Below are 15,487 nucleotides of genomic sequence, written 5' to 3'. Positions count from 1 at the left end.
TTATTGAAGGAATCTTTTTTTCAAACATTATGTTCACTGTTCTCTAAAAATAAAACAGTTGGCATTCTTGCTGCTTCCTACCACAAAACAATTCCTATGCCAACTTTTAGCACACTCATTTTGTCCAGGGAAGACACAGTCAAAAGTCTGGCAAGAAATTTGATCTCAGTGGGTAAAGTCCTGGCTCCACTGAAGTCAATAGCAAAATTCCCACTGAGATCAGTGAAGCCAGGATTTCACCCAATGTTCTTAATGTATCGGCATAGATCAGAGTTTCTCAAACAGGGGTCGCCGCTTGTGTAGGGAAAACCCCCGGAGAGCCGGGCCGGTTTGTTTACCTGCCCCGTCCGCAGGTCCGGGCCAGTGGGAGCCGCGATCGGCCGGACCTGCAGACGGGGCAGGTAAACAAACTGGCCCAGCCCGCCAGGGGCTTTCCCTACACAAGCGGCGACCCCTGTTTGAGAAACCCTGGTACAGATTATTCACTCTTAAGATAGTTGATAAAGAACATGATATTTTACTTCAGCTGCCCAACCAAAGAGCCTGAGATTTCACATGTATTCAGTGTGTGGGCAGGCAAAGAACCCGGTCAAAATGAGAGTGGAATCAATCAGAGCTAAAAGTAGCCCTTGCCCAATAGCTTACAATCTAGGTACAGAAGTATCACCAGCAATGTCCCATCAAGCAGGTGATAGATGATCAGGTGCCGGAGATACCATAGTAAATAGCAAGGCAGTGTTTTTCATAGTGTAACTCAGGTAAAGTAGCTGTTCAAGGCTTTCAAGCAGCATCTCGGCTGAAGCATTTTCCTAATCTATGACAGCATTTTGGTACAAAGGTCTTTCCTGCCAACTGATGCTGCTTAGTCACATCACAATTCCCCAGTTATCTCTTCACTTGTGAACCGGTTGGAAATGTGTCAGAGTGCATCTGATAATATTTGATAGAACAAGCTGGAGTTAAATGGACAGTCTCCAAACAGAGGCCGAGCATGACAGCAATATTAATGAGGGCCTTCGTCCTGTTCCAAGAAAGTCAATAGCAGCTTCACCAGCAATTTCAATGGGAGCATGATCAAGACCTAATTGTTGTGAGAGCTGTGAGGGACATGTTGGTGCTGCACATAAACAGGAGCAGTCCTGGACCTATATTAGATAATACTTAGTCCTGCCATGAGGGCAGGTGTCTGGACTGGATGACCTCTTGAGGTCCCTTCCAGACCTATGATTCTATGATTCTCCAGCTCTCCTGATTCCAGGTTAATACAGGGCTAGTATCACAATCATAGAGTCATAGTTATAGACCAAAAGGGACCACCAGCTCATCAGTCAATTAAATCTCAAAACACTCCTCTGAATCAGGCAAGTATTTTTGTCGGAAAATGCTGATTCATTGAAAGCAAAACTCTTCATGAAACAGTGTCAGGTTTGACGAAACACCAGACTCAAGACTATTTTGGTTAAAATGGTTTCATAATTGTTGAAACATCCCAGTCTGGACAATCTTGAACCAGAGAGACAAGGTGGGCAAGGTAATATCTTCTATTGAAACAACATCTGTGGGTGAAAGAGATAAGCTTTCAAGCTATTCAGAACTCTTTTCCACTTCTGAGAAGATCACAGCTAAAGCCAGGATGGAACAGGTTATCTAGCATAAGTAGTTAACACATATTGCAGGAGACCATTCAAGGTGAAGTGGCCAATTAACGCCTCTGCAGTCATAGGACAAAAAGGGGGATTTGAGGGGTACAAATTGGTGTAATAAACTATAAATCTAGTAAAAAGAACAGGGGTACTCGTGGCACCTTAGAGACTAATACATTTATTTGGGCATAAGCTTTTGTGGGCTTCATTGGATGAAGTGGATTTTAGCCCATGAAAGCTTATGCCCAAATAAATGTGTTAGCCTCTAAGGTGCCACAAGGACTCCTGTTCTTTTTGCTGATACAGACTAACCCTCTAAAACATATAAATCTAGTGTCTTTATGAAGACCATGAATTTGAGTGTCTAGCAAACCTGTGAATTTTAACTCCCAGACTCATCTTTTGAAGGTGTTGTGCAGGTTTCCTTTGAGCAGGACAGAGATCATATATGGGGTGATTGTCTTGTGAAAAGTGTTTGTCCACTGGTGGTCTGATGTCACCCACCTTGTCTGTCTAATATCCTAGGACCAAAAGAGCTAAAACAATACAGTCAACAATATTGAACCAGGAAGTTTCTTTTTTTCCTTTTTTTTTCTTTTTTTTTGAGTCAAAATGGCTTTTTGTTTCTAAACTTTTTGGAAATTAATCTTAAAAAAAATTAAAGGAAAAATGTTTAAAATCATAATGAAATGTTTCAAAATAATTATCAGAAATGAAACATTTTGATTGACCCAAAACAATTCTTTTTCTATTTTATTTTTCAGATTTTTGGTTCACGAACATTTTCAAGATTTTTATTCTTTATCCCGATTTGGAATGTGAAAATGTTTGAAATGTCAGCAATTCTCTTGGGATAAGAAAACTGTTTCCCACCCAGTCCTAAAGAGAGCCACATTGTGGTAGATGCAGAGGAAGAGAATCCCTGCCCTGAGGAGACTTTAGTCTTGACAAAAGGTTGGAATGGGAAATAGAGGCTCCGGTGTGGAAATGCCTTGCCCAAAGTCACACAGTACAACCAGGGATAAAATCCAAGTACCCTGTGCTTCGCAAGATCTTTCCTTGACCATAGGGCTACACTCCCACTGTAGTGTGTTATGGAGGATGCCCTACAAAGTTCATATGTACAGTTAATTCATTGTACTGTACAGTGAATTAACTGGAAAGAAGCAAAGGGTCTAAACACGCATTTAGAAAAATAGATACTAAATGGACTTTCTGCTTTAAATTCTTTTTTTTTAAATGGAGATATACCTATCTCATAGAACTGGAAGGGATGGTCATTGAGTCCAGTCCAGTCCAGTCCCCTGCCTTCCAACAGGACCAAGAACTGTCCCTGACTGATTTTTGCCCCAGATCCCTAAATGGCCCCCTCAAGGATTGAGCTCACAACCCCAGCTGGATTTAGCAGGCCAATGCTCAAACCACTGAGCTATCCCTCCCCCCAGCTGCTAAAAAAAATAATGGGCTTTCTGCAGCATGAGAGCAATAAAGTGCTCACTGATTCATGGGGAACCATCTGCTTCTGCTCTGTAAATGGAAATGCGATTGTGACATTTACTGCTGCAGGGATAGGGTGGGAGACAGCACATAGCTTTGAAATGACAGAGGACACAAAACCTTACAGCACCTACCTTCTTTCTTCATCCCGGCCCTGAAACACTTCTTCAGCCGGCAGTACCTGCACTGGTTTCTCTTGTCTTTGTCTATCACGCACTGTCTGCTGAACCTGAAGAGAGCAGGGCAAACGTTGAGGAAAGTCCTGTAAATTATTATTAGGTGTATTACAGTAGCACTTAGAAGCCCCGGACAAGATCAGAATCTCATTGTTCTTCAAGCTGTAGTGAAATACAGCCCCTGTCCTGAAGAGTTTACAATCTAAGGGCGAGCCTACACTACAGTGCGACATTGATGCAGCTGCACCAATGCATCTGTGCTGCTGTAGTGCATCTGATGAAGACACTATGCTAATGGGAGAGTGCTTTCCTCTTGGCATAATTACTCCACCTCAGCAAGAAGCAGAAGCTACGTCGGCGGGAGACATAGCGCCGCTGTGGACAGCACAAAACTTGCATCGTTTTGGGCGGAGGGGGAAATGGGACTTTTTCACACCCCTGAGCAACATAAATTATATTGACTTAGGCTGTAGTGTAGACTTGCCCTAAGTAGACAAGGCAGACAGACAATGAGTGAGAGGGGAAACAGTGACCTCTGGCAAGCTGCTTCGCCTCTAGCAGACTCCTAGGCTACTGTCCTAGCCACTGGACCATAAGTAAACAGGGCAGTGGGTTGAAAATTTGAGTTATTGAGCTACAATCAGTATAGAAGGGGAAGGCAGCCACTCTCTCTACCACAGAATTATAGCCTGAAATTAAAGCGCAACAGGAACGCCATCATTCCTACATGGAACGCGACTTCTATCGTAGGTAGTGCTGGTCAGAAATTTTATGACCGCACGGTATTTGGGTGGGGGAGGTGGGCAGAGGGCTTCGAAAATGCTGAAAGTGCATCGAAATGCATGGAAAGTGAAATGTTTAGTGAAAATGTGATGATTTTGACAAAATTTCATTGCGGCGGGAAATGGAATTAAGCTTTCTGATAAGGTTGAGATGTTCCGTTTCGACTTTTTTGGAATGGAATGTTTCAAGTTTTCCTTTTTGAAGCAACTCTGTGTGTCAACGTTTTCTTTTATATGGTATAATAGAACAGGTTTTTCTTCTGCTGAAAATTTTGGCAAAAATAAAAGCTCTGCAGGCTGGGGACTGTCTTTTACCATGTCCATTGTTCTGTCTTGTCTATAGATGGTCTTGGTGACGGGAAGAAGTATGTGCTAGGAGTTCCTTCCCATAGTGCACCAAGGGAGATATAGTCTCGCCAGGGAGCCCTGCCCATATGGGAGAATGGGAATCAGGGAGTCATAGAGTTTAAGGCCAGAAGGGACCATGAGATCGTCTAGTCTATAAAATACAGGAAAGTCAGGCCTCCAACACCTGCACACTAAACCGAACAATTGAAATTAGACCACAGTATTACAGCCCACAGGAGACACAGACAATATTAAGTGCCACAGGCAATGAATAGGAGGGACCGAGGTACACCTAATGCCTGAGGCCCACAATGGCAGGGAAATGATTAAGTGAGATATACCCAAATAATCCTAGCAAGTGACCCACACCCACAGGCCTCAGACGAAGGGTAAAACTCCTCCAGTGACAACTCTCACGTGGCACTGTGATGCCTTTAAGAATAGAAATACTGGGGTTTGGTCAAAATGTGTGGTTGGGTTTTTTTTTTGTTTTTTTTTACTGGAAACCAAAAGCTTTTCATTTTTCAGGCATTTAGTTTGTCATTGAAATTTTTTAGTTAGTGGAAAACCCAATTTCCTGTCAAAAAAGCAGTTTTGATGAAAAATTTTCAAGCAGGCCTAGTTTATGCTTGACACACATTGACAGGGCAATGTGAATCCAGGCCACCCCTGCTGTACCTGTGGCTAGTCAAAGCATTTTCAGCCTCCAGAAACCACAACCTGGTATGTTTCACGAGCAGTAAGTACACATGACAATTTTTAAAAAGTGAGAACAATGGAGCATGAATCTACCATGGGAAAAAGCTGTGCTCCTGTATGGTCAGAAAACATCCATTGTAAAATCTGGGGTGGTTTCACAGAATGGCACAGAGCCTGATTAACAACCCAGGAATTGACTCTGAGGAATTGACATCTGTGATAAACAATGTTGCTCTGAGCTCAGCTAAGGACAGAATGGCCCAAATAGCGATTCAGAGGATGCTTGGAGGGTGCTTGTCATTGAGTTGGATTTGAACCAGAAGCTCTTCCCTAAGATGCTAAGTATCACACTGTGATTCATGGATTCTAAAGGGATAATACAGCGAAATAACTACTTTACTCTTGGGAAGACGGGAGCAGCAGCTCTGAGAAATCTGAAGAGATTTCCATTGTCCTGCTGGTATTAAATATATTTGATGGGGGGAAGTGCAATCTATCAAACCCATTGTCTTCTGTGGATGGAGTATTCTGGAGTGATAAGTGCCTTATATGCAGGTTCATCTAAAACAAACAGGGAGGCAAGTGTTTTACAAGTTTGGAACTTCTTTAACTGAGGAATATCGCTGCAGCAGAATGAAACTTCTCAAGTTCCAGTTCTATATGAATAATCCTCTATACTTTTCCCCCCTTCTTTTAAGTAAACATCATCTTTCTAAGGTCAACCAAGATAAACTGCTGTATAATTTATGGCCCATTCCTGGCAAATACTCCTCCTGAGTATACTTCTGCATGCCAGAATGTAGATGAATCATAACTGCCCCATTTTTGTACAATAATCAATGTATAGCAATACGCAAGCCTTCATATGTTTTTAAAAAACAAAATGAAAAAAGAGAGGGGGGCAGGCTTTGGAGACCTGCAGATTTAAATTGTAATTAACGTAGAGAAAGTGCAATAATCCCCCTGTTTGGAAACCAGGCTGTGGAGCTTTGGCTTCCTGCCACTAGGGCATTTGCTAAGATCGTTGGGTCACCCAGTGAGAACCTGATAATAGTACTTAGTGTTTACATACATTAACCAATCCTCACAAGTTCCCTGGGGATCAGGGCCACCCAGAGAATTCAGGGGGCCTGGGGTCTTCGGCGGCGGGGGGCCCCCACTGACGAATTGCCGCCGAAGATCCGGTACTTCAGTGGCAGGTCCCGGGGCGGAAGGACCTCCCGCCACCGAAGACCCAGAGCGGAAGAAGCTCCGGGGGCCCGGGCCCCACGAGAGTTTTCCGGGGCCCCCGGAGCAAGTGAAGGACCCCGCTCCAGGGCTCCCCAAAACTCTTGTGGGGGCCCCTGCAGGGCCCAGGGCAAATTGCCCCACTTGCCCCTCCCCCCCCCCCCCCCCCGGGCAGCCCTGCCGGGGATATAATTGTCCCCTATTTTACAGGTGGGGAAAGTGAGAAACAGAAACATCAGGTGGATTATTTCAGGTAACAGAAGGAATCAAGGTCAGAGATGGAATTAGAATTTAGGAATTCCCGGCTCCCAATCCTGTCCTCAGAAAAACAGATTTCATTCTTATTATGCATATTACAGTACTGCCTGTGGCCCAAACTGACATAGAGGCCCCATTGTGCCAGGCACTGTACAGAGGCATAGTAAGAGATGGTCTGTGCCCCAAAGCGCTCACAATGTCAAAGCCCAGAAGTGTTTAATACCTGCACGAATAGACATGGTTCTTGCGGACACTTCTTCTGAAGAACCCTTTGCAGCCATCGCAGCTGGAAGCCCCGTAATGTTTCCCAGTGGCACGATCCCCGCAGATGGAGCACAAGGAGCTGATGCCATTGGCAAGCAGGCTGGCATTTGTCGACTCTGCTGGTATGGCTTCTGCAGACCGGACACAGAGTCAGTTAGGCCTTTTCAGCAGGAACCAGGGTGAAATGAAAGCATCAAAATATGCACATAATTGTACACCCTTGCCCTCTGCCCTAAACATGTGTACACACACCATCCCTACACCATTGCTTCTAGGCAGATGGGGAACCCATACCATTTTCAGGACCCTGGAAGTACTAACTTCTAAATTTCTTCCAACAAGCCCAGAAGCCACATCTACCCCTGCCTTATAATAAATAATAATACATGGAGATATACCCCTCTCGTGGAACTGAAAGGGACCCTGAAAGGTCATTGAATCCAGCCCCCCATCTTCACTAGCAGGGCCAAGTACTGATTTTGCCCCAGATCCCTATGTGGCCCTCTAAAGGATTAAACTCACAATTCTGGGTTTAACAGGCCAATACTCAAACCACTGAGCTATCCCTCCCCCCCATCAAGGTTAATGAATGTCTTTCCGTGGACTTTAATGGGAGCTGTTTGGGTGTGTAAGTTAGGCAGTTAGATACCTAACATTAAGAATCCACATCTCATGCACTCCCAAGACTTGCAGGCATAAGTTTTAGAGGATGAAATTGACACCACTCTGAAAATTTGGCCCTTACAAGTTACACATTTTTAAAAATTCTTCACTGACTTTAACCACAGGACCAGACTTCCTCTGAATCCTTATAATTGTGGGTGCAGTTTGGAAATGAGACACTTTTGAAAAGAGCCAGATGATGCAGATCGCTTCTTCAGGGGTGCCCAGGTGGAAGGTTTGTGTTAGCATTAGTCAGGACCATGCTTTTCAGTATATAGGGCCTGACTCTGTGATGTCATGAGATCATCATCAAAGTCAATAGGATAGGAGGGCATTCAGCACTTCCCAGGATCAAACTGATAGTGGGGAAACCTCCATTTAGATCATGTTGAGAGAGAGAAAACCCAAGAGAGAATAGCAAGCCCAAACAGGAAGAGGTAACACAGGACACCGAAGGATACTCAGAATTAAAACTCTGAGAATGTTCTTCCCAGTTAGAATGGGTGGCCCGCCGAGGTGGTCAGAAAATGCCAATTGTTTTAGAAGGGAAACTTCAAAAAGAAATTTGCTTCATTTCATTTTCATCAAAATTTCACATGAAAAAAAAAGTTTTTTTCCCATGAAAACCTAAGTCTTCGGTTTTCTAAAACCAAACATTTTTACCCAAAAAGTGACATTTGTTTTTGATGAAACACTATATTTTTGTGGAAGATACTTTTTCAACCAAAAAATGTCTACCAGCTTTCGTGACATCTTCGTTAATGATTAATGATTATTATTATCGTGGTAGTGTCTAGTGAGCAAGCCGGTCAGGGTTCCAATGTGCTAGGCATTGTACAAACATAAAAAGTGACAGCCCTGGCCCCCAAATGCTCATAAACTAAATGACAAGGTGTAACAGGTGGATGAGGCAAACAAGTAAGCCATACGTATGGGATAGGGGACAAAAGGCAGCATAATAAAATAAATAAATAACAATTAATAATAATAAGTGCAGAATTCTTAGCCAATAGTATGTGCAGGAATCACAATTTGCTACTTTTCAAATTCTATGAGGTGCAGTGCCCCCGGCTTTCTCCAATGTCAATGAGTGATGAGTGGTCAGGCCTTTGGTGCTCAATATCTCACGAGTTAAAGCCCGTAGGCAGCAGATAACCCAAGTTTACACTGATCTTGCCAGCCTTACATTAGTGAGGGTTAAGTATAGAATGAATTCTACTGGAACAATATCTCCAGTGTACTGTATTGTGTCAATATCAGCTGCAGCTTCTTGATCCACCTATTTCTTTTCTGAGCAAACATATCCTGGCCACAATGAACAAAGTCTTATTGGTTATTTGATTTCGAGTTCCAGTGAAAAAAAATTGCACCACAAAAATGATAAATAAGGAGCTCAGTTCTCTCAGTTACACCTATGCAGCCCACGTTGACTTCAGTGGCGATGGGCTAAGGCAACTCGGGACAGAATTTGGATCCAGTGGTCTTTTCATTTTTCAATAGAGCCCAGTTCTTATGGGCAAATATCCCAGCAAAGGGCCAGACTGTGAAACCCAGGAGAGCTCTTACGCACAAGAGTCATTATGTTGAAGTCGCTCGGTGAGTAACTGCTCACAACATCAGTGAGGGTTTCCCTATCTGGTCCTAAGTCAATGGGAGTTTTGCTTGAGCAAAGGCTGCAGGCTTCAGTTTCAGACTTTTGGGACCTAGTTCTGCTAGCCTTTCTCACACCAAGTAGTAGCTCACCTCAGCGGCAGTCCCACTGATTTTCAGTGAGCAAGGCATTACTCAGTGAATAAGTGGGGCATAATCTGGCCCTTTATTAACGCACTGGTAGCTCATTGTAGCTAAGTACACCCACAATGTTGACGATCATTAGAGCCGGTCGAAAACATTTGAATGAAACATTTTCTTATCAGAAGAGGTTTCATCAAAATTTTCTGTGAGAAAAGATCAATTGGGAGAATGTTCCATGGGGAAAATGAAAATTAAACATTTCATTTTGTTTCAAGTTGGCATTAATCTCTGCATCTGCCTAGTCGGAGTTATAGTTTTGGGTTCTCCGTCCTCCTCTATGGACCCAGTTCTGGCCAGACTACACCTCCCATGATGCACCACAGTCTCTCCCTGTGGCTGAGACACCATAGTGCATCATAGGAGTCTCTTGATCTCTTTGAAGTTAAGGACCAAATTCTGCCCTAATTTACACCCATGAAAATGTCACTGACTTCAATGGGATTGTATAGTTGTAAAATTAGGCCAAGATTCATTAACCCAATGCAGCGTAAATCAGTCCAAAGTCCAGGCCACCGTGTGCAATGACGTGTCCTTTTCAGAAGATGATAGTGATATGGTTGGCAGTAGTTAGCAGCTCAGCCAGTGTGTGTACAAATGTCAAATCACTATTTATACCCCTGTCACAAACTACTGACTGACTCCGAATAAGGAAGAGCAAATGAATAACAAAAATCCTGTTTTCATGAAAATGTCGCTAGACACGTGCTTAAGTTGCAAACGTTGGGTCTGGATTTCCAACCTACACAAAATTTGGGGGTGGACTGAGCTCTTCTAAGAAAGACAGAGATATATAGTCTCTAGAGGACACATACTTAATCCAACATAAAAACACAGCATTGTGTAACAGTTACAGTTGCTCGTCTCCATAATATAACAGAACTGCCTTTAAACAGAATCTTTCCTAAAACTTTTCTTGTGAGACGTCTGTTGGTCTTTAGCTAGAAGGATGCATCTGATGGCATTCTTTCCAATAGAGACCAGTCATTAGATACAGTCTGAAAAGTTGATCTTAGTCCTGGATGGTTTCTGGACAGAATAGAATTGTCATTGCAGTGAAAATATCAATCTACTCCCTGGGAGTATCACTGAGGCATATTTGCTGCCAAAATTCTCTGGCAGAAAAATTACTCTTGAAATCCAAGACTTGCCTGAGTTTCAGAAGTGATGTATCATCAACCTAAAATCTGGGAATCTGTAGCCTAGCCTGATAGCTAAAAATTATATGAAAACCTCTGTCAAACTGAGGAAAGTTCAGATCTAGACGGGAGACCAGAAATTATCTCTGGTATATACTATGTATAAGCATAGCATAGCATGGCTGAAATGAAATTATGCAATTACAGCAAATGAGAGAAAGGGTGGTCTTGTGGTTGAGACTGAAGAGCAAAGTCTGTCTGATATGGCTCACCATGCTGACATGATTAGGCATGTCTGTTTCCGCAGCCCACAGTACACAACGGGCTGATGCAGCTACCATCATGTCTAACCACCTTTAACTTCCCTAACCTTATGGAACAGGTAGCCATTCTGCAGCTGGGTGAGCAGGCGGTAACTTTTCAGGGTGAGACTGAGCAAAACGAATCCACGACTGCTGTGATTGCAGTCGAGTGCCTTAACCACTCAGCTACCGCTCCGCTCCTTGTAAAATTTATGCTACCTGGGTTTAATTCTCGGCTTAGCTATTGAACTGCCACTTGCCCTTGGACAGCCATCTCTCTTTCCTCTCCAACCTTTTTGTTTTGTTTATTTAGACTGGGGCCCTGATCTTGGGGGAGTCCACTAGATACTACTGCAATACAAACAATAAATAAGAAGAGAAAATGGGCCTTAATCAACACCCAAGATTTGAATGTCTCAAAATTTGGACTAGGGCTCAGAATTCACTTCAGATCTGAATTTTGCTTTTCAGATCTACTTCCAGTAATGATAAAGTCTTTAGTGGATATCTGCAGAGGGATGATAGATTACTGCAAAGATATAATAGGTCAGTCTGGGGCATGGATGGAAGGCTCTAAGTCCTCATTTTTAAAAACTGCTTATGCACCTAAAGTGATATAGCAAAAGGGGCATATGGGGTTCATATAGTGTTTAGTTACCAATTTTGAATGCACTAAAACTGGATTTAAATGTGCCAGATTTTCAGTTTTTGTTTGTAAATCTAAATTTGGGGAGGACACAAAAATGTGAGTGGCATTGCCAGCTCCAAAATGGCAGCATGCAAATTCAGAGGCAGGATTGGAGTCTACTTTGAAACGTCGCTCTGATACAATTCAAATACATTATAAATCAGTTTGGCAACCCTCACCAATCTGAGGTATTTTAAAGATCAAAATCAAAACCAACCTAGATTAACTGTTCCTAAACTCACACAGTAACTGACCTATCAGAGAGCTATCAGCATGCTTGCTACCTTGTGGAATATTCAGGCATTCACACCCTCTGACTGGCAGAACATTTCTTATTGCTTTAGAATTATCTTTATTAGCTGGACTTGTCCTTAACTATGACTGTACAAGGGTCAGATTGCAGCTTGGCTGAGAATGAGTTTTTAAAAGGGTCACGTTAAACTCTTCAGACTCAGTTTAGCAGTTCAATGCAATGGTAGGTAAAGGAATCACCAAAGACAGGAGCTTTATTTATACTGCAATTGGCCAAGTGATTAATGTAAATTTACAGGGAAATGATATCTGTGACGAAATATGTGATGAGCACCACATAAAGGACTAAGTAACAAGACAGATGCAATTGTAGCCAAGATAAAATAAAACAGGATTGGACCAAGCAGGAATATTTCTCCAGTTAATAACACGGTATAAAGGAAAGAAAAGACTAACATTGATTTTCCCTCTTTTTTTTTTTGGCCATTCTTTCTATCTGAAATAGACAAAATTTGAAAATAAAAAAATACAATTATTGAAAAAATTCCAAATATTTAATTTTGAAATTGTTCATTAAAAATCATGTAAATCTTTGAAATAAATGAAAAATGCTCATTTCCTTTGAAATTTTTCATTACATATACTCACCATTTGGCTAGCTAGCTCCGCTTAACTTATTGCCCATTTATTATTAGTTTGTGGGTGCAACTTATCGTTGATAAGCTGTATAAAGGAAATACTGATTTTACGGGAAAGTCAAATTTCAAGAGGTGCTTCTGATATTGCCACAGTATTTGACAAGTGTCCAATTCCACTAGCTTCACCCAGAAGAACTGACAATTTCACTGAGCTTCTTTGAACATAATCTTTTATCCATAGCTACCGTAATTATACAAACACAAAACTATGATGATTTAAAATGTTAAGGAAACATTTCGACTAACACCCTCACGATCATTTTATGCCTTGAAATTTGAGGACTGAGAGCCCTTAGCTAGGATTTTTTTTTTCAAAAAAAGGTAAGTATAATTACACATTCAATTTTTAAATATAGCTTTATATCTTACTTATATTTTAAAATAAACCCGTAATCACTATTGGCTTCTATAATATCTTGCAGTAGTGAGTTCCACAGGTTAATTATAAATCACAAAAAGACCAAGAATTTCTTGTTCTCCATTTTATATTTGCTGCCATTCAATTTCATTAAGTGATTTTTAGATTTTAGAAAGAAGTTTAAGAGCCTGATTCTGCTCTCATTGAGGTAAATCAGGAATAACTCCACTGAAGTCACTGGATTTATACCAGTGTAAAGATGATCAGAATTTTGTAAATGCAGAATAAGGCCCTAAATTCATTAGAATATATATATTGAAGACCTGCTCCTGCTCCTACTAAAGTCTAGAGCCAAATTTCCATTGGTTTCAGTGGGGCAAACTAGGGTCCTAAAAAATGTATATAGATTTAATTTGAACTAATTCTGTTTTTTTATAAACACTCTCTAAAATGAGAATATTTCTCTATTTTAATACTTTGTAAAAATATTGCTAAAACAGATTGGGAAGTCATGCATCCTGAACGCTGTTGGTTTAGAATACATTTTCATGCATAGAGATTTCACCTCTCTTTTTAAAACTATTCTTACAAACAGTAGAAGAGGCTACTTACCAAAGACAAACAAGCTAATTTCAAAACAGCTAGTTCCCGAGAGAGCCAGTTACTTATTAACAATAACGCAAATAGTCCAATACCATCCTAGATAGCCTTCGCCTTTAGAAAAAACTGAGCCTGTAATTTTCACCTAATGAAACACCACAACAATATAGGGTTTTATGTCACAGTTACATTGGATTTGGGGACAATTTGTGCAATGGATAAAAAATGTATCTTGTTGTTCAAGAAGCGAGTGCCAGGGCAAAACATGTTTACTGAAGACATAGTATTGCATGAAAACCGCTCAGTGAAAATAACATGAAATCTGATATACTCAATTTTGAGCTGCCAAATTTTTCAAAACTCCTTTTCCAAAGGATGAACTTTTCTTGAGATCAGTTTACAATTCTAATTTTCTTTGGGCCTTTTCATTTTCTTTTGAACATAAGCTCTGAAATCCTTTGTGTCCCACATAAGCTTGCATAATAATTTTGAGTTGCTGGCAAAACACATTTTGAAAGCTGTTGTTCTTGATTTCCTTTTGATGAAACCACTAATGAGCAAGTATAAGTGATGCAGTAAGAAATTAATCTTAACTAGACTAAACCTCTTGACATTTCACTTACTTAGACTATCCCGGCAGGCTGGACTATTCCCAATTTTATTTATGATGTTGGCCTTACACTGCATAATTTACAATGTCCTTCACCTCACATTTCAGGCGATGGATGACTAGTGTTTCTAGAAGAGCGTTTACTATTTAAAATGACATCAAACAAACTTCTGAATGCTCCAGTCCCAAATGCCACTTTGCAACTTTCCTGGAGTTCTCTGGACAAGGCAGATATTTGCTAGGGTCAAGCACACATTACAGCCATGTTCCTTGTGTGTTGAAAAGACTTGGGTCAAGCTTAGTAAATGAGCTGTAATTCCCAGGTAGGTGATCAGAACATTTGGATATTTACCTTACTAGCTAAAACCCTTTGAATAAGTGACCCCAGCTCACAGAGTATTTTATGAGTAACAACATAGATGGTGCTTATAAGGATTAAATTGCTCAAACCATGTTTATATACACTTGTCTTTTTTCCCAGAAGTATCGCCATACATTTGTGTCTATGTCATTTTAGGAGAACAATTTTTTCTTTGTGTGCGAAGTACCGGTAATTTCACTGCTCCTTAGATATAAAACAGAATGCATATTACAGAGCACCAGAGATATTGAAACTGTTCATAAGAGACTGCAAGCTCTTCTGGGCAGGGTCTTTATTTGCATCATACCTAGCTCACTAGGGGGCTGAATAAATGAAGAAAAAACAACCCCATGCATTTCAGTTTTGAAGGGAACGATCGTACTCTGGCCTGAACACAACCATAGCCACAACAAAGGCGGATAGTTCCTTGCCTTAAATATTACACCTTCCACCCTTTGCCCTGCACCTTCTATCTATCTTTTCTAGGCGTTCGACTTTTTCGCAAAGGTAACCGGGGTTACTTAAGAGGAATTGAGCAGAAATCTCACCCGTGTTAGTTGGCAGCACCCGCAGGTTTTCAAACTCCAGCATGGTGTAAGAGGAGTCCAGGGATTCGACATAATCTGGCATATCCATATCCATTATGGCTTGACAAAGCTTCATTATTACTTGTCAACAGCAACGGAACAGGCCAAAACAGCCCTGCTGTCAATCATGGCCAAGGTTTCCTTTGCAAAGAGAGACAACCCCAAGACCTTGGAGTGACAAATCATTACCTAGCTCCCCCACAGTCCCCTCCCAGTGCCAAGAGAAGGCTGGAGGGGAAGAGGGCCAGTCTTTACCTCTCTCTCTCTCTCTCTCTCTACCTGCGTGTCTGTGTCCTGTACGCAGATAAGGCCTGGGCTAAATCAGCTTGGATTGCATCCTCGGTTCAACACCATGTGGTTTATGGCAATCCCTGTGTAAACATTTTGAAAAGTGTAGCAGTGAGGCGTTCACACACTGAACTGTTCTTTCAGGACAAAGCTCTGGGTCATGTCACTTAGCACTTGGGTCACTTCAATGATACTTTTCTCTGCCATTTGCCATCTGCCCTTGTAAAAATGCCAGGTGGAGTCACTTGAACCAGTG

General features: G+C 41.6%; 1 protein-coding gene across 2 annotated transcripts in view; it reads right to left on the bottom strand.

Moving 5' to 3' along the window:
* The window catches only part of LOC123349450 (hepatocyte nuclear factor 4-beta-like), a 41,642-nt gene extending 26,467 nt beyond the window's left edge, over positions 1–15,175 (bottom strand). The window contains exons 1-3 of one of the 2 annotated variants that reach the window (XM_044987552.1): positions 14,905–15,175; positions 6,854–7,025; positions 3,275–3,369 (exon numbers count right to left, since the gene is read on the bottom strand). In XM_044987552.1, the coding sequence (XP_044843487.1) occupies positions 3,275–3,369; positions 6,854–7,025; positions 14,905–15,019 (382 nt within the window). In that variant the 5' untranslated portion in view covers positions 15,020–15,175. The remainder of the gene's footprint in view (positions 1–3,274; positions 3,370–6,853; positions 7,026–14,904) is intronic. The other variant, XM_044987553.1, reaches the window with a different exon arrangement.
* Between the last annotated feature and the right edge of the window lie 312 nt (positions 15,176–15,487).

Source organism: Mauremys mutica, chromosome 14 (assembly GCF_020497125.1).
Source record: "Mauremys mutica isolate MM-2020 ecotype Southern chromosome 14, ASM2049712v1, whole genome shotgun sequence".
NCBI lineage: Eukaryota > Metazoa > Chordata > Testudines > Geoemydidae > Mauremys > Mauremys mutica.
This window is presented reverse-complemented; position numbering and strand designations above follow the sequence as displayed.